The sequence below is a fragment of the Diceros bicornis genome, chromosome 6 (assembly GCF_020826845.1).
Source record: "Diceros bicornis minor isolate mBicDic1 chromosome 6, mDicBic1.mat.cur, whole genome shotgun sequence".
Classification (NCBI taxonomy): domain Eukaryota; kingdom Metazoa; phylum Chordata; class Mammalia; order Perissodactyla; family Rhinocerotidae; genus Diceros; species Diceros bicornis.
Window position 1 is genome coordinate 53706611 of NC_080745.1, and position 19616 is coordinate 53726226.

At 40.4% G+C, this 19616-nt stretch overlaps 1 protein-coding gene across 1 annotated transcript in view; it reads left to right on the plus strand.

Moving 5' to 3' along the window:
• Nucleotides 1–1046: 1046 nt before the first annotated feature.
• The window catches only part of PAPSS2 (3'-phosphoadenosine 5'-phosphosulfate synthase 2), a 77953-nt gene continuing 59383 nt past the window's right edge, over nucleotides 1047–19616 (plus strand). The window contains exon 1 of the mRNA XM_058543458.1: nucleotides 1047–1168. Coding sequence (XP_058399441.1) covers nucleotides 1142–1168 — 27 coding nt within the window. The 5' untranslated portion in view covers nucleotides 1047–1141. The remainder of the gene's footprint in view (nucleotides 1169–19616) is intronic.

Genomic DNA, 19616 nt, shown 5'->3' on the forward strand with positions numbered 1-19616 from the left:
CGATAAAACCTTGGAGCCCTAGGGTCTAGGCCATAAATCATCTGAACTTGGGCCTCCTGTTTTCTTTCTCCACAGCGCCCATCCTAGTTACTGAACACACAGAAGTATTATGGGAGTAGTTTGGGGGATGGACTGAAACAAGTCGCTGGGCCACCACAGGTCATTTTCTGGAGCTGCCCTTGCTTAATTGACTGTGCGAGGAGGAGCAGTGCCTCAGCTGGACCATCTGTAACATGAGGAAAACATCGTGAGCTCCAAAGGAGTGAACGCGTGTACCCCCCTGAGCACCATGCCTGGTGCATCAAGCGCCGGCAAGCGGTGCGCCTCGTGATTTTATATGATGACTCTGGTGTAGAAAGCCTGTCCTACGGAGGCTGACAGCCTGGGTTTGAATCCCCCTCTTGGAATATAACCTTGAGAAAGTCTGAAAGCCTCCATTGCTACATTGGTAAAATGGGGAGAAAGTAAGACTTGATGCCTGGGGCAGGGGACGCGTGAGGCTTAAGGCGAGCTCAGCAGAGTGCAGAGTGAGGATCAATAAATGTTAACTAGCCATCGCTACAATTACTGCAAATGAAGACGAGCTGGGCGTCGGTGCCCGCTGCGGATCCTGCCAACAAGCCTGGCGGTTTCAAGCATCCTTGCCCTTACCCAAGTTAGCTCTTAGGTCCCAGAGGCAGGAAGGCTTCCTTGAAGAGGCGCTGGGGTGGGGTGGGAAGAAGGGGACGTTCTGGGCCCGCTGGGAGTGGAAAGGGCGAGGGCGAACTTGACCCGGGGCTGCGCGCGGGGCAGGCCAGTCTGCCCCTCAGGCCGCAAGGTCCTGCCTCCGACCTGGGCTGACGGAGCAGCTCCCGCGAGTAGGGAGCCGCGCCGGGGACGCCGCCCAGGCGGCCGGGTCCCCGGGGCTGGGCGCTGCTGGCGGAGCCGACGGGGCGGAGAGGAGCGCGGGGGGAGGAGGAGTAGGAGGAGGGGGCTGGTCAAGGGAAGTGCGACGTGTCTGCGGAGCCTTTTTATACCTCCTTCCCCGGAGTTCGGCAGCAGGCGCTGCCGCCGCCACCGCCCTCCGTGCGTCCTAGCGCCTCTGCTCCCAGGAGCCGGGCTCCGAGTTCCAGCTCGCCGGGTAGAGCCGCAGCCAGCCAGTATGTCGGGGGTCAAGAAGCAGAAGACGGTAGGCTTCGAGTCGCCTGCCTTCCTCCTCCCTTCCAACTGTGCGGCGCCCACCCCGCCGGGACACTTGGATCCCACCCTTCCCGGGAGGAGGCGAGCAGCCGCGGCGCGGAGGCTCGGGCGCCGGGAGGAGGAGGAGGAGAGGGAGGACGAGGAGGGTGTGGAGGAGGGAAAGCAGGAGGGCGAGGCTCGGCCGGGATTCCCGGGGCAGCCCTCTCCTGGCAGTCCCTCTCCACCCCGCGCCCCTGGGAACCTGCGCTCCTGGGAGTCGTCACGCTCGGGTTAGACCTCCCGAGCTTGCAAGTGGGTCCCGATAAAGAGAAAGGACCAGAGACAGGAAATTTCCTTTCTTACCCAAGAGCTTTTCCAGACCCGCCTTTTCTTCTGTATGATCTCCGCGTAGGTCCAGCGGGTGGTGGGTTGAGCTGACTCCGGATCTGCCAGGTCTGGTCGCTGGGCACACGTCAGCGACAGTCATTGGGGTTTTATCCGTGGAACCTCCTTGGAGTGGACTTTAATGACAGACGTTCATAGAGGAAACTGCAATTATCTAGACTTACTGGAGGAAATTGCATTTCTACACTGGCAGGATTTAACCTTCTAGGTTAATTCAGCTCCTTATTGGCATCGGGTGGCACTTCAAGTTCAGTCCTGGGGGACTCCTCTGCTTGGTGGAGTAGGGTGAGGGGACTGTTTTGAGAAGGCTCAGTTTCATCCAGAATTAATCTGGGCCATCCCCTTTATGGAAACAGAGGGCTTGCCAAAGAGAAAAGTTCCTTTTCTCCTTAGCAATAAGCACTCCTATAAATCTTGCATCCTTAAAAATGGCAGCAGTAATCATAGACTCTTAGAGTTGGAAGGCGCTTTGTAGGAAGCATTTGGGCCACACCAGAGGTGGTCTACAAGCCTTAAGAGCCCAACCTGCAGTCTGACTGCTGAGCACTCATCTTTAATACTACACTGCAAGCCTCAGAAGACTGTGGTGGTTACTGAATCCTGTGACCTCTCTCAAATAGTTAGACTTGTGCTTGGCACATAGTGAACAAACATTTATTGAGCACCTATTATTAGTAGTAATGTATTAGTAATGTAATGTATTTGTAGTGTATAATAGTATTATCACTTATATACTATTCTATAATTTTTATCACTGAAATATCTTTGAAGTGTATTTGTGGTGAGCAGGGGGAGAGAGGAGAAAAACAGGAGTTGGGAAGGAGAGTGGAGGGATCATGCAGGGGCTAGAATTGTGGGCTTGAGCACAAGGGAAAGGGAGTGGAGGCTCTGGGGTTTCAGGGGACCACACTGGACCAGCAGGAGTAAGGCAACATCAATTTGAAAAGGGAGAATTGCCGGAGTCCAGCTGCCTTTTATAGGAGTGATTTTAAAGTGGGAGACTCTCAGTATTGTAATATGTTTTAAAATATGCTCAAGTAAAAATCACTTGTGTTTTATTCCTATTTAATTTAATTTCACTAAAATTCTAAATGGTATCTTCTAAATGACAAGCTGCTGTGGCACTTAGTAGCTTTTTGTATCAGCGGAGTTTTAATTCTTTTTCCCTGCTTGCATCAAGAATTCCTTCCCAGTTCTGATGGGGGGCTTTTTCAAGCATTAGTAATAAAGGGGCAGGTGGTCTTTCCCCTTCATGCCTCTAGCCAGCAAGAGCCGGTGAAGTTGAGGGTTTGAGAACAGGGGCTTTACAAACCGATCGTGGGAACCGCACAGTCAGTTCTGAGAGAGTGAGAAATTGGAGGGCCGGAGGGTTTGTTTGGTTTTTGTATTCATATATTGTGAACCTTCTGTTTTTGTTTGGGGGGGGGCGTGTTGTGTATAGGATTAAATTAACACCTGAAACAGCTAACAGGACTTCTGAACTTTTATTTAGCCAACACAGTTATAATCCAGGCACCAGCACAAGTTCCCAAAAGGGCCAGGTAGATACTGTTGGGTAAAGCAAGCCAGCTGTAAATGCAGATGAAATCTCTCAAGCTTTAAATGTTAACTCAAAATGTATTTTGAAATCTTGCAGGCCAAAACAAAATCTGTCCACGTGTGTGACCTCTGAACTAATCAATTATTTGAGAAGTGAGTCTTGCTAATCTAGGAAGCTCTCCTAGGAGTGTGGTTGGGCTGGCCTTTTCAGGGACCCTCGGGAATCATCACATTATTTTCTGCATTGTCAACAGAGGCAGTGGTTCACACCGCAGTTACTGCAGTAACTTCACATCTTTGCTGAGCCCTACTGTGTGCCAGGCGGTCTACTGGGGTGAATACATCTTTCCCAGCATTTTTTGCCACACCTTCTGGATGAATATAGCCTTTCAGTTCAGACCACTCTAAAAAGAGTACATAGTTTTGGTTTAAATCAGAGAATGTAGGATGATTTTCTCACAAGCTTGAGAAAAAAATGAAATGTTCTTTTATAAGAGAAGGTAGCACATTCCTTCTGTGCTAGGCCTCCTTACCATGGAAACCTGACAGCTATGTGTCACATCCCGCCCTCCCACCCTTGACTTACCACCCTTCAACCACCCTGACACACACACACAGATACCCGGGAGAAGGAAAAGGGCAGATTGCCTCAGGGGACTGGAAAGAAAGGCAAAGGCCTGGTCCTTTCTTCTTGGATCATTTCCTGGATTAGCATTTTTCAAGGCCCACAGACAACGTTATTATGTCCCGGAGACAGCTAGTCTAAAACAGTCAACTGAGATATTCAATATTTTCCAAAGGATCAAACAAACCAATGGTTGGGAAGGAGCAAAGGGGTATTGAAAACTTAAAGCCCTCCATAAACATAAGAGATTATCTACCTTTTTATTATTTAAAAATTCTAGGGGGCCGGCCCGGTGGCATAGTGCTTCCGTTTGCGCACTCTGCTTCGGCAGCCCGGGGTTCACAGGTTCGGATCCGGGCACAGACCTACTCACCGTTTATCAAGCCATGCTGTGGCAGGCATCCCACATATAAAGTAGAGGAAGATGGGCATGGATGTTAGCCCAGGGCCAATCTTCCTCAGCAAAAAGAAGAGGCTTGGCAACAGATGTTAGCTCAGGGCTAATCTTCCTCACCAAAAAAAAAAAAAAATTTCTGTACATTATTTTCCTGGAAGTAACTACTTTTAAAACTATTTGAAGATGCTGCCTAAGGCAAGACATGAATTTCCAAATAAGAAACCATCGGAAGGAAGGAGAAACAAGCACTTCCCAGAGGCCAGGCCCTCAGACACACTGTATTTCATTTTATTCCCACGGCAGCCTTTACCCCAGAAAACTGAGCCTCATCTCTAGGGGAGGAGAAATGCCAGGGGCAGGACAGGATTTGAATTCAGGTCTGTATAACTTTGAGCTCATGCTTTTGCTCCCTCTATATCTCTGCTTCAGGATGTACCCTCTCTGGCCCATAGTTTCCTCATCTGTAAAATGGGGGTAATAATGACTTACCCCTTAAAATTGTTGTGAGGAGTAAATAACTCCTAAAAAGTGTCTCGCACAGTTCCAGGTCCAGAACTATACGCAGTCGCTATTATTATTATTACACCACACTGTCACGATTTGGCAAGCAAGGAGAAAAGAGCTAGCACAGGTCATACCGTTCTGAAGGTTCAGTAAATGACAACCACCAGAATATTTAATAAGAGCAAACAAATGCATAAGTATAGAGCTGACAACTTGAATCCTTATTGTGAAAAGCTGGATAGAAGACAAAGGTTGGTAATTGGTGTGGACACACCAGAGTAACCCAAATATCAGTAAGATTTTAAGAACTTTGGCCAGAAAAGGCAATCCATATGTAAGTCAATATTGGACTAACTCCTCCACCCTTCCTGTGCCTTCAGCTGTTTCCAGATCTGCCTTAAAATTAATGTTGTCTGGGGGTCAGCCCCGTGGCCTACTGGTTAAGTTTGGCACACTCTGCTTCAGCAGCCTGTGTTCAGTTCCCAGGCACGGACCTACACCACTTGTTAGTGGCTATGCTGTGGTGGCGACCCACATTCAAAATAGAGGAAGATTGGCACAGATGTTAGCTCAGAGCAAATATTCCTCAGCAAAAAAAAAAATTAATGTTGACCTAGTTCGTGCTATTATTCCAAGATCATCTGTTTGAACATTTACAATTCAAGATAAATGTTAACTCTGAGTTTTACATCTCCGAGATAATCTATGTCTTTCATCACGTTTCTGTTAATGCTCGTGGCTCTGTGGTTTGCTTAGGGGATTAGGCTTAACTCGAACATGGAACTTTCAGGGAATGAGAGTCTGGGAAAGGAATCAACGATGTCAATCTCAGTCCTAGGAGATTACTATTTATTTCAAAATCTATCACTAAAAATAGTAATGGGCACTCATTAGTCCTTGTGTTTGCAAGTCTTAGGAAAATACAGAAAGTAAAGGTAAAGAAACATAATGGTAGTTCAACTAACCTCTCATCATCCCCTGAGTGATTTGTTCATATGACAGCTAAAACGGCATCTGTGTCCTGCAACCTGGCATAGAGCCTGGCACTTAGTAGGTGCTCAATAAATATTGTTGCATAAATGGCTGCAGAATTCATTAGAGAATGAATTTGTTTTTAGGATCTATATTTTTCTTAGATTTCCTCCTCTCCCCTCTTATCTGTCTGTTTTTGTGTGCTCACTTATTTTTGCCTGGGTATTTGTCATGACCACTAAAAAATTACTTGTAGGATTTCTTTGAAGCTTAGGATGAATGGCCTTTTTTTCAGAGGATTTGCTTTTGTTTCTGCCAGGTGCGTGGTGGCACTACTAGTCTGAGACCACTTTAACTTAAATTTACCTCTTAAAGTTTTTTAGACCACCCAGGTGATGTGAATTTGAGTTGCAGGTTTGCACACAATGGCCAGTTTGTGAATACAGCTTCTCAGGGACCCCACCCCCCTTACATGTACTTTCAATGCCAAGACAGCTGTCCTTGTAGTCTTGGGTAGGAGGTGGGTTTATTCTGGTTCACTCTTATTTTGAGGTGTGACTCTTAGGAGCCTGAGCTTAATATAAGGAGGTCCTTTTTATTTTCCCCACTTGGGTGGGTTCTGGCTTTGATTTCTGTTTCACCTCCTCTGTGAGGCTGTCAAAATCAGTTCACATCTGCCCCCATCAGGGTAAAGTGTCTCCCTGCTTACCTCTTGGTCTCCTGCTTTCCTGCAGATTTTGGTCTGGCAGTTTCTTACTATCTTGTCAGCTATTTGATGTTTTAATTAGATTATTTTACATTATAACCAGCATTTTTTATTAATCTCTGCCTCTTCTCAATTCCTAGGTACCGTTACCGTGTCATATCATACCTTTACCTTACCATATCTGTATCATTCTTATAAAGGGAGCACTTTATGAACAAGTAAACTTAAGTCAGATCGCTAGTCAGAAATATTTAATTTAACCCTTTTTCCCTACAAAGTGCTAAGGCCTGGGGTGGGGGGTGCTCACCTTGTCTTGGTGGCCTCTGCCTGTGCAGGCATCTTTAGAGATGAGCATTGTCCTGCCTCATCCTCAGTGTTGGTCCAGTTCAAGCGAATTCCGTCTGCAAGTCCCCTTGGGTTTCAACATCTCTCCTTGCCTCTTCTGTGCTCTCCTTGGGTACCCTGAGGTCACTGTGCTGTTCCAGCACAACTCTGGGGGAAACTCAGTGAGGCTGGCTAAGATCCTTGACACTTCCCCACTACTCCCAGGAGTGTGGAAACTGGGCTCCTGCTCTGATGTGACCATCCTGGGACTTTGAGGAGCTCTAGGGGTTGCTTGAATCTTTCCAGGCCTCCTCTCCTCTGGGGTCTGTCTGGGATAAGAAGCACACCCAGTGCCCCCTGCTTTCAGAGCCCCCAAAGCTATTTGTCCCCTCTCTCCCGAAGCCCAGCACCAGGAACAGGCAACCACTCCTTTTCAGACTCACACTGTCATCTAAGCTCCCTTTGCTTCTAATAAAGATTAAATAAAGCTTTTCAGAAAGGTTAATTGGTTAATCATTAACACTGGATTTGTTACAAATTTGGTTTTCATGTTCCTCTTTTCTGCCTTTTTGATCACCAAATATTTTTCCAATTTAGAATAAATTGGTGCACAAGATGGAAATATTTTTTCTCTCTGCAAGAGAGCCACCGTATTAAAACTTGCACTATAACTTGCTTCTGATAGCACATAGCATATAAAATGACTTCCATCAGTTGGTTGGTGTGACTTCCTTTAAAATCTTATCAGCAACTGTTTCTGCATTTCAAATTTACTCATGAAGTTGATTTTGCTATAATTGGTATTGTGGAAACATGACTGCCACATAAACATGACAAGCTCAATCTGTGAGTACCAAAAACTAACTTTTGGCAATAAAAGTATGTAGCCTGTGACCTGTTATCAAGGTTTTCTAAACCTTTGAAAATATATAAATGTGACATAAATATATTATATGAAAAGCTACATCATTAAAGATGATCATTTCTATGCTAGGTTAATATTTGCTTTAAATATCTAGTTAACATCTGCTTTATATGTTTTATTATAAAAATATTAATTTTGGGTGCCGGCCCAGTGGCATAGTGGTTGGGTTCGCACACTCCGCTTTGGCAGCCCAGGGTTCACAGTTTCAGATCCCGAGTGTGGACCTACACACCACTCATCAAGCCATGCTGTGGTGGCATCTCACATATAAAATAGAGGAATATTGGCCCAGATGTTAGCTCAAAGCTAATCTTCCTCACCAAAAAAAAAATATATATATATATATATTAATTTTTATCCACTAAACATCTACATCCAGTCTAATAATACAATTACATTTTTTTCTTTTTAATTTATGCAGGTATGTGCTTTATAAATCATTTGCAGACTTTACTTAGTGACTTAAACCACCTACAATAAGGTCTGAGATTTATCCCCATTACCTCATTCATCTATACCTTTCCCTAATCATTATTATTTATGGATAATTCATGCCTTCCCAATTTCTAGCAAAATAGACAACTCAAGACATTGGTGATGATTTTTTATTTTTGTAATTTTCCTACTGTTAAAAGCCAGCACTAACTTTTTGGTCCTCCGCTTGTGGTCCTGTTATGTATTGTTTTGTTTTCCTTAAAGTGTCTAAAATCCTTTCCCTTTTTAGTTCCTGTCAAATCCTCACTTATGTATTTGTTCACTTCATTCACTAAACAAATATTTATTGAATGATCCAACCAGGAACTCTGCCTGCCATAATTAACTATAGCTACTGAAGCCTTATATTCTATAATTATAGTTTTTTAGCCCATTCAAACTCTGTTTTTAAGTCTATTCTAAACATAGCATTTACTTTTTCTAATTGCAACACCCCACCCACAACCTTTATATTCTTTCAACCTTCCACCCAGTCAGTGTTACAGAGTGGCCTTGGGCCAAAATCAATAAAATTCTCAACTGACTTTTCATATATTTTTAAAATTCCTTTTCTACTGAGTTAAAATTTTAAATTATTTGCTTTTTATTCAGGCTGTTCCTACTTTAAAAATGTAACCCTAGCATTTTACTTCTGGAAGGAAAATTCAGAGTTCGTCTTCAAGCCCTTTATATTACAGTTGATACACAGCATTTAAGAGCTTCCTGGCCAGCTGTTGGTGATACTATCCCTAAGCTGGAACTCTGATCACCTAACTGCATGCCTAGCACTTTTCTCTTTATCACATGCTCTTTGAAGGAGGCCCTACCCGTTTTCTACAGCTTTGCTTCTTCTTCTATTTGCTGGGAAATATTTTCCATAAGTTAAAAAAACAAAATGCTCCCAAGTTGGTTATCAGTGAGTCACAGCTACACCCTGATTTAGCCTTAGCATTTTGTTTTGACATTCTGGAGATAGAAAATACAGACCAAAGAGCAGTCTTTGAAAAATGTAACTTTACCATTTTGAAATATTTTTGATTGGCCAGCCTGTTTCTCTTTAGAAAATTCAGCCCACTCCCCTAACCTCATTCACTTTTCCTTAAGCCTTCTCAAATGATTTATTCATTTTATCAAAAAAAAAAAAAGATGCCAATGATTACACTGTGTGCAACACGGATAAAACTATATTAGGCAAAGTGTGGGCCAAGTTCAATTATACACTAAAGCCTCAGTTTTTGTTGTAGGTCTCAGAATTTCCCGTTTTATCTCTAAATCCATCCACTTCCATTGTTTCCTAAGTTTGTTAAGTACCACGAAGTCGATTACAATAATTGTGTGGTCCTGCCTATATCTACCTAAATGGCTGAGTCCCAATAGAGAGTCTTTTCTTGAATTATATGAGTAAATACAGCTCATACATAATTATATGACTAATTATATGAGTAATTACAATGTTTTGAGGAAAAATTTTTGCATACATTCATTGTGCTTAAATTAGCCATATGAATAAGAAGAGATCTAATAAAACCTAGACATTAAAATTTCAACTGTGGGATTTGCATATTTATCAGGAGTTGTGATTTTTAGAGCATGTTTTGTTAGAAAGTTCCTACTCTGTCCTGACTTCTTTATCGCCAGCATTGAGCAATTCTTATGTGGCTGGCACTGTTCCAGGGGTTTCCTGTGCGTTAACTCATTGAGTCCTCACCATCTCATGAAGCAAGTTTGTGAACAAATAGTCAGAAGGGAACTCGTTTAACTGACGTAAGTCTTTAGAGCGCTACCCTTAGGAGAAGCTAAAATCTTGTTAGTTCCTCTGTGGTTAATAAGTTGTTTATCTCATGGAAGGAATGAGATTTAACACCAAGTAGCCAAACACAGCTGGATTAGGTAACAGTAGTGTATTACTGCTCTATTTGTAAAATATTTTGGCAGCTGCCTACTGTTAATATCTCAAGATAATTATAATGAATTCTATTTAGAGATATTCTCCAGCACTTTTTAAAGACTAAATGGCAGCCACTAGCAAATGCATGTTACCCTCGCTGTCACAGATTTCTTTCCTTATGGTGATGTAAAGTGAATAATTGGAAAATAAATTTTCTTTGTTCTCAGACTCAACAAGTATGGGCAGTAGTTTTTATTGCTTAGCCTTACCACTATGTCAGTATTCAGCAAACATGAACAGAATGATTTGTTTCCACTAAAGCTGCTAATACTTGAGCCATGTTGTAACTGTGATTTGTAGATGATAAAAGGAAACCAGGCCACCAACGTATTTTTCACACAATAAAGATTTGATCCAACTGGAGGTCAAGGCTTAAGGATGTTAGCAACCAGATAATGCTTCTTTTTCACTGGGGACCAATGAGGAGTGCCTAGAAATTGGGAGATTGTAAAAGGCACCTTACATGACGTTTGGAAGAAACGTTTTGGGGAGTTGTCTCATTCTACCATTCTAGGTCAGGAAAGTCCAGGTTTTCAGCACTCCTGGGTCATAGTCTCAGTTATAGGCACTAGAAAAGCCTGGATTCTGATTCTGAGGAGACCATTTTATGAGAGGCTGGAGTCCATGCTCATGTGGAGGAGAGTGGCATTGGCTGGGTGTAACTGTAGGGGTGAGATGGAACTCTTTCCTGGAGAGGCATTACATTATTTAAATGAAGAGAGTAGTGGTGAGAGTATAGAAATTAAATCACAGAATCCATGCCTTCACAGTGTGAGACACCTTGGATACAAAATTCTGTCAAAAGGTTGTATCTCTGCACAGTAGCCACATTTAGTGAATGGAAAAATCTGAGTCATCATAAATATCTGATTTCTTCCATTTTCTTCTCAGTGTTGAGGCTGTGATTTAATAAGCCTCTTAAACATCACACTATGGGGATTAATTCTTAATGGTATTATGTCTCCCTCAGGGTTCAGGAAGGTACCTTGTTGATCCAACTGGGTGCTTCTTTTAGGTTCCTGGACCCAATTCCAACGTGTGTGTGTGTGTGTGTGTGTGTAGGCTTCCCCACACCAACAAGCAGTTCTCGGATGCCAGCAGTGTCCAAGAATTCAACTGAATTCTGACACTATCTACCCAGAGATAGAATCAGATTCCACAGGTAAAGGGCTCAGTCTGGCAAGACTGCCCTCCACCTCAGAGCCAATGGCCTCTGGTTTGATTAATTTGCTAAAATAGCTCACAGAACTCAAGAGAACCCATTTACTCAGTAGATTATTGATTTATATCTTTAAATATAAGGATATTAAAGGATACGGATAAACAGGCGGATGAAGAGATACATAGGGTGAGGTCCTGAACAAAGGAGCTTCTGTTCTCATGAGCTTGGGGCCAGATTCCACCTCAAGCCCCCCTCCTCTCCCCGGAAGTCAGGGGTGGGTCTGAAAAGCTCCAATCCTTTGATCATATGGCTGGTTCTCCTGGCAACCAGCCCTCACCATTGGGTGGGGTCCACAGTCACCTTCACTAATGTAAACAAGACTTCCATTTCATTTTTATGGCCCTGAACCGTTTTCAGAAACTGAGGACCAGAGACCAAATATTGTAACAAAAGATGCTCCCTTTGCACTTATCGTTCAGGAAATTCCAAAGGTTTTGAGAGCTGTGAGCCAAGAACTGTGGATGAAGACCAAATATGTCTGAGAAATATATATTGGTCATCTGAATGACCAAATATATATATTTCTTATAAATCACAATATCACAATTCCCTAAATAAGGAAAGGAAAGGAGCCTTTATTCAGGGACTTGCCATACAGTATCTCATCTCATCCTCATGATAACCTATGAAGTAGTTGAGGTTCTTATCAACATTTTATAGTTGAGAACTGTGAGGCTTATTGAGGTTAAATAACTTGCCTGAGGATACACAACCGTAAGTAGCAGAGCTGGAAATGCCTACCTCCTACCCATGAATGCCACGTGTTCAATCATTCTTTTTTTCCTTCAGTTAAAAAACAGATGTAATGGATACTATGACTCTTATTATAAAGAAGCTTATTCTGATTATTTAAACATAGATTTTAATTTTGTTTTTGTGGACGCAGATCAATGCAGTGAAGAAACTAAAAAGATGACATGGTCGCTTTGAAAGTGATTTTCCTTGAGGTTTTTTTGGAATGTTGTATAATTTTTAGAAGATGTAGGTTTTAGCAAATGCTGTTAAAATGCAATATATGTTAGTTTGGATGAGGCTCTGTGGCTGGTTATAGAAACAGTAGTATTTGGAGTTGAACCCAACATTTCACCTTAATAATACAAAGCTTCAGTGTTCTAGTGGGTGAATGCATACACTCAAGAATAAGTGTCCTTAGAAATAATTGCAGTGACTTACATGTAACTCTAGACCTTGCCTTGCTCATTATGTGAGCTCTGCACAGTCGAGCATTCATGAGTTACAAGTTCCCAAAGCCCCACAAGCTACGGGCCTGTTCTCGGGATGTACTAGAGGTTTCATTGGCATTTCTACAGCTTAGCATAGAATTTAATCTTTCATGGTTCAAGGAGCCCGTGTCTTATACACAGCCTCATTACCAGAACCAATTGTGAAAGTATAAGAAAATACACAGAGGTAACAAATCATAGCCTACAGTGGGACACTTACAGGGCTAGCATTCAGAAGGGCGGCTAAGACCTGTGTTGAACAATAGAATCGTGTGGTTTAGAGCATCTTCTGAATGCACTTACATATTTATAGGAGACTCGATTTGATGTGTGTTGTGTTTCCATGAGGTTAATTGCCACCTCCCTGAATTATAACAGGGTTCATCTGGGTGTGCATAATATCTTTCTTTCATCATGCTCGGCAAGGCTTATTCATAAATTCTTATTAATTGTCTTAGCAGCTCTCCAGAATAGGTAGTTATAAGTATTACAAATCATAGATGAGGACCTAAAATAAAGAGATGGGGTGAATTCCGTAGGGCCTTCTTGTGTGCCAATATAATAGAGACAACCCAGTTTGCCAAATTCAGTGGACTTGTACTTTGTTTTGTCTCAGAATAGACAGAAGCTCAGGGACATTTGAATGACATTCGAAATGAAGGGTTTCTTATTGGGATTGTACCAAGTTAATTGTATGCTGCGAAACATGATATGTTTTCATTTTCATTGGGAGCTCTAGCGCTGTAAATGCTACAACACCCGAATTAAGTGATTCAGCTGATTATACATATTTTTATATGCTTCTAAAAAACTGACATACGATCCTTGAAGTAGAGAAAGTTGTACATTCAAATTTTTATGCCTTTTTTTGTGTATATGTGTATGTTTATTTTAATGAGGAGACTGGGAACTAAACCATTTCTTTGTTGCTAATTCATCCTAGATTACCTTCTTATTTCCATGGAACATAGAGATTCTGAAGCCGTGTCTGTCCTCATGGTATTATCCTGGTTGTCTTTGTGTATAGTTGTGTATAAAATGTGGAAATAGTAATTACCTGAAAAAGTTGATATAGACAGAGGCTTGAGGAAAGAGAAGGATACAAGAGGCAAGGAGCTGTCTGGGGGAAACTTTGATCCTGTAGACCAGAAGTTAGGAAATTATGTCTTGTGGGCCAAATCCAGCCCCCTGCCTGTTTTGGTGTGGCCTATAAGCTAAGAATGGTTTTTAAATGATAAAAAAAATCAAAGAAAGAATTATATTTCATGACATGTGAAAAGTATATGAAATTCAGATTTCAGTGTCTATAAATAAAGCTTATTTGAACCCAGTGATGCCATTGTCTGTGGGGGCTTTCATGGCAGAGATAAATATTTACAGTAGACCGTAAGGCCTGTAAAGCTGAAAATGTTTACTATCTGACCCTTTGAGAACAGTCTGCCACCTCCTGCTGTTGAGAGTGGGGCCCGTGTTCAGTTCTGACTGACTTAGGTAAGTCACTCACATCTGAATTCAGAAAGCTGAGTACCTGGCTTTCCTTCATGAGCCCCCATTGAATTGTGTTTGGTGTATTGCTATTGTTTTAAGAAACTATTTTTAAAAAGGTTCTATGAAACTCATTGTTATGCCTCTTTTAATGATATTATTGAGGTTATTGTTCCTTAATTAGGACACATGATATTCTCTTTATAAAGATCCGTGGGAGGAATTTCTATCTGGTTTTAGTACCAGAAGCATTATACTTTTCTGAGGTTTGTTTTTTTTTTTTTTTTTGATATAAGCCTTTGGAAACTGAATTCTGTGACTTCCAGGTTTTCCCCTTCAAGATGCCTGCCAGAAAGCTCAGAAGGCAAATTTGTGGCTCACTTTCCAGTTTTTGCACCAGCTTCTTGCTTGGTGCCTTTTCACTTTATGCCCCTATGTTGTTTTCTCTTTTCTTTTCTTTTTCTCATCTACTTCTGATTCATGAGGCTTTGCTATGCTTTCTTTGTCTTGTAAGTCACTGTACATTTTTTAGGAGCTATGCAGAAAATTAAAAAAATTAAATTAAAAATAAGATGCATTTGAATTTTAGCTCCAGAAATTCACAGAGCTCTCCTTATGGTCCCTCCTCAGAGAGCTCTTCACCTTCTCCCTATTATTTTAAGACCGTCCAGGGCTCTATGTCTACAGGCCCTTACAGAAACCGGTTCATGAAATGCTCCTTGAGTGCTTTGTGGTCTAATGTTCTACCTTTACTGGAGGCTTATAAACAAACCCCTTCAAGATGGATAAAGACAGAGATCAGAGGTTCTTCATCTAGAGTTTAGAGAACTCAGGAGGATTGTGAACGTGGATGGGAAAATATTTTTTCATATAACAGAAATTTATTACTTCCTTTCATGATGAACATAGACAATAAACCACAGTAGTATTAGCAGTAAGTTGTGATTGTGTTACCAACAGAAATCACAGATATTTTCATATCACATTATGTTGTTGTTTATGTCACAAAAACATCTGTGATCTTTATTACTACAAAAGTAAGGTAGTTATTATAGCCTTCTAAAGATCTAGCTAGATCTTATTGTTTAATATTTTGATGAAGCATATTTATTACTGTTATAATTTTTAAAAACCATTTTGATAACTGTAATTAGTTTTTTTCTTTGCAGCTCTTTGTGTTTTGTTCTATACATTTAAAAACATTTTTCTGAGAAGGAGTCCATAGGCTACCAATGGGGTTCTCGACTCAAAAAAGGATAAGAAACCTCTGTGCATGGGTGCACCCCCACAGGCACACACGCACAATGTTTATATGCAGTTTCAGAGGGTTCACGGACCCCCCTACAAGGCCCATGTCTAATATCTCCAGTTGAAGAACTCATGCCCTATTGGCTAAAGTTCAACATAGAAGGCCACATGAGTTTTTATTTTGTTTTATTTTTTAAGGCCCCATTAAAATGAATCACTTATAGGAATCGATCCACAATGCCCTCTTTGTCATAGTATTGATTCTGGTAGTCATCATTAAGTATTATTGCTTTCTTCCATAAAACAAGGAGTGTATATGTCCTCATAATATAATTCTCTTGGCTTTTGCCATATCATCTCTTGATGTTTTTCAGTAAGAAATTAAAAACCTACCACTTCACACTCTTTGATTTATAGTTTGTATTAAAAAGAGATTTGATTCTTTGAATTTTCAGAGCTTGATGTGTATGTGTTTCATAAATTTGGAAGTGGATACAAAGTTCAGATGCCACCAAAGGTTAATGACATACTATCTTTCATGTTGTTCTATGCCTTGAATAATTTTGTTGTTGCTTTTATTAATCAAGCATATTTATTGTTCACATATAGGGAAGCCAAGGTTCATTTGAGAATATCATTTATGTGTTGTAAATCCTTGGTTAGGATTCTCTTTACACCTGCATGGGTTTTATGCTCTCTTGTGTTCCATTCATTATGCTGGTATTCTGAATACTTCCCTAATTTATTGAGATCTGAGTGGGACCTTAGAGATTATCTAATCTGGTGTTTCTCAGCCCTTCTATGCTTTGCAAAATATTGATGCCTGGACCCTGCTCCCAGAAAATCTGATTGAATTGGTTAGGTTCTTTAAAAGCTGGCTGGGAGGTTCCTTGGTTCAGCCTGGCTTGAGAACCACAGCTTAGCCTAGTTCCTTTACTGTACAAATGTGGAGCATTTGACATGCTGAGGGCCACTAGCTAGCTAGTAACAGATGGGTTTTCTCTACTTCAGAATGCTATTTTCCCTTTTCAGATTTTTTTCAAAAACATTAGGCTGTTTACCAGCTAATGCAGACTTCTGTGATTGCTGCATTTCTCATGGAGTATTTAAAATTAAATATTCCAGCTGGAATATGTAAAAGCTTACCATCCTTGTCTTGTTTGGCCATTACCTAATGAGCAGACAGCTTTCTGGAAAAACCTGGAGACTATTCTTTCTTAGTCAGCTGTTCTTGGCCGTGGTGACTATCCCTGGAAATTTGCCCCATTCTCGCATCAGAATTAAGAGAGTGGCTCGTTTTTTTAAACAGCTTGTAATTCTCGATAATATAAGTCTCCAGACCTCACTATTGAATGTGCTGTGTTCCAATGGGAATAAATCAACAAAGATTCCCTTGTCGCATTTGATGGACTTGAGTATTAAAGACCCACATTGGAAGAACCCTCAAAAAATGAGCACCTTGCCTTTGTGAGTTGTCAGTGTAGCTCTAGCATTTCTGGGAAAAATATATATAAGGACCTCACAGGCAGAAATGCTGTCCATTTATGTATTTCATACCTATCACTTAAAATTACTTAGAATGAATCAGATTAATTTATAATCTTTGTGCCTTTTCCACCCAAGCTAATAGATTTCTTGCTTTGCTTTATCTGATCATTGGTTTTGATCAACTTGATTTATCTCATTAGGTTCAAAAAATTAATAATACCTTAAATAAATAAAAAGCATTTATCTTCACAGAGATTATTCACTATGAATGCAATAAATAAAAGAAAAAGCAGACATTTGATGCAGATATTTAGGCTTAAAAAGATTAGATGGGTCAAGCTTAAATTCTTAAAACAATTCTTAAGGGCAGGTTTTCTGATTTACAGAAATCAGAAATGTTTTCTTTAGGACTGCAGCTTTCTTTTACTTTCTTTTTCCTTCTCTCTTATTTTGAAGTGAATTTGGTTACAATTATTTTGAAAACTATGTACCCGTATATATTAAATCTAAAAGAAATTAAAATTTTTCCTTATTGTGTATCTCTTGACTGTCATTTTCCAAGGCAATATAGTTTTGAAATTTTGTAGAGTAGAATCCCTTTATCAAGTTACTACTGGAGAGCTATCCACTATTTCTTTATAGGATAACAGCATTAACTATATAAGATTTATATTACATGCATGCATGTGGATTGTACTTTGAACCACTCCATATCCAAGGCCATATCTAGGTGTGTACCTGCCAAAGTGTGGAGGTTAAAAATATGTGATCACAGAGTTGAGAAAACAATCTTTTTTTAAAGCTATGCTTAGCCTTATGAATAGAGATAACCGTTTTAATGTATATTTTAAGATGATTTTGAAAATAAAAGATTTGATGGAGCAAAGATTTAAGCATAAAAAAATAAAACCGTAAAACTACAGGAAGAAAATATGGATCTTTTATGATCTCAGAATCAGGAAGACCTTTCTAAGTGTGACACACAAACTCAGATACCACATACATACACAAAAAATACAGGTGAATATAAAAACACTTTTTAAATTGCATGCCAAAAAAATTTTTTTAATTAAAACAAAGTCAAAAGACCAGCAATATCCTGGGGGAAAATTTGTACCTCATAGCAGACATAGGGCTGCTTTCCAAAATATATAGAACTCCTACAAATCAATATGTAAAAATATCAGCAATCCAGTAGAAAAAATGTGGGGAAAGTATATGGAAGTTCACAAAAAAGGAAATATAAATGGCTCTTAAACATATGAAAAGATGCTCAATCTCATTCATTATAAGAAATTCAAATTACAAGTATGAGATTTAATTTTTCACCAGATTGGCATAGGTAAAACCTTAAGCTAACATGTTCTATTGGTAAGGGTGTGAGGGAACAAACCCTCTCATACATTGCTAGTGGAGATGTACATCAGTACAATTTTCATAGAGATGTTTGGAAATATCTATCAAAATTAAAAATTAAAATGAACATATTGTTTGAGTTAGCAATTCAAATTCTAGAACTTTTTTCTGTAGAGATCTTGCAAATGGATAAGATGATGTATGTGTGAGGCTATTCTTGGCAGCATTTTGTAACAAAGGGTTGGAAACAAACTAAATATCAATCAATAGGAGGCTTGTTGTACTACATAGTCTGTACTATTTTGTTATTATAATATATCCATAGTACAGACTAATTTGCAACAGTTAAAAAAGAACGAGAGACCCCCTATATACCAATACAGAAAGATCTCCAAGCATTTTGTTAAGTAAAAAACGGCATAGTGCAAAACAGTGTCTATAGCCTGATAACATTTGGGAGAAAAAAGAAAAAAAGATATATGTATTTATAAATGTATAGAATATTTCTGGAAAGACACATAGTAAACTAATAGTATTATTGCCTCCAGCAAAGAGGACTGAGTGACTGCTTAGGAGATTTACTTTTCAAAAATAGAAAACTATATCTACCTATCTATCTATCTATCTGTCTATCTATCTGTCTAATGTATATATATAGTCAAGAACTATGAAGGGTCTGCGATTTTATCCCACTTGCAATCTAATAGTTAGCTTGCCATAGTTTTACAGATGGTGGGAGAAAACATGAAACTCCTGGGTCAAAGACATAGGAATTTATTACTCACAGCACAGCAAGCAGTATGAACATCAACATGTGTTTTGGTGTCTCTTGCCCCCATCTCCCATGGAGGGGTGGCATGGATGCATTTAGATGGATACCCACACAAGTAGTGAGTTGCATTACAGGAGAGGAACTGTAAGTGCAGGGAAGCTGAATCTTTTATAATGGGCAATAGGCAGGCTGGCCCCTTGCTCTGCAGGGAGACATTTTTCTCTGTCGTTCAAAGCTATTCACTATACAGACATCCTTGAAAAGATAGTCTGGAATAAATGGCAGTTAGCACCCAACTCAAAAGATTTGGAGAGACACAAGAGACCCGTGAAGAATTGTCTGTTATTTATTTATTTATAAATATGTGCATGCATATACATATATGAGGTTTGAAGGCTAATAGTAACTCCTGATACTTTGAGACTTTCAGATAACTTGTGTGGAGTGTGAACTCATTGGTCATTTGTCAGATTATTAGGCCTGGGTCTGGTGTCACCTAACTCTGCCTAGGTCAAGGGACACTGTGGCCACACACTCCATTCTTACACCTGGTCCACTATCTGCAAGGACAAGTTATTGGTCAGGAGGGACCCAACCGAGAATGAAAACATGAATGAATTAGCACAACTCATTCTCTACTACTGTAACAAACAACAGTAGTTGCCCCCTTGGGCACTTGTAGTGCTCTCAGATTTGAGAACTAGACCCATTATTTTCTTTAGCACTGGAGTAACCCTTCCTTTATTTGGCTTCATTTAGCTCGGTTTCACACTGAAATCAATTTTAGGCCTGTGCTTTGCAAGAATGAATTGAAAATGGGCGGGCGGTGGGGGCAGCTTTCTTGG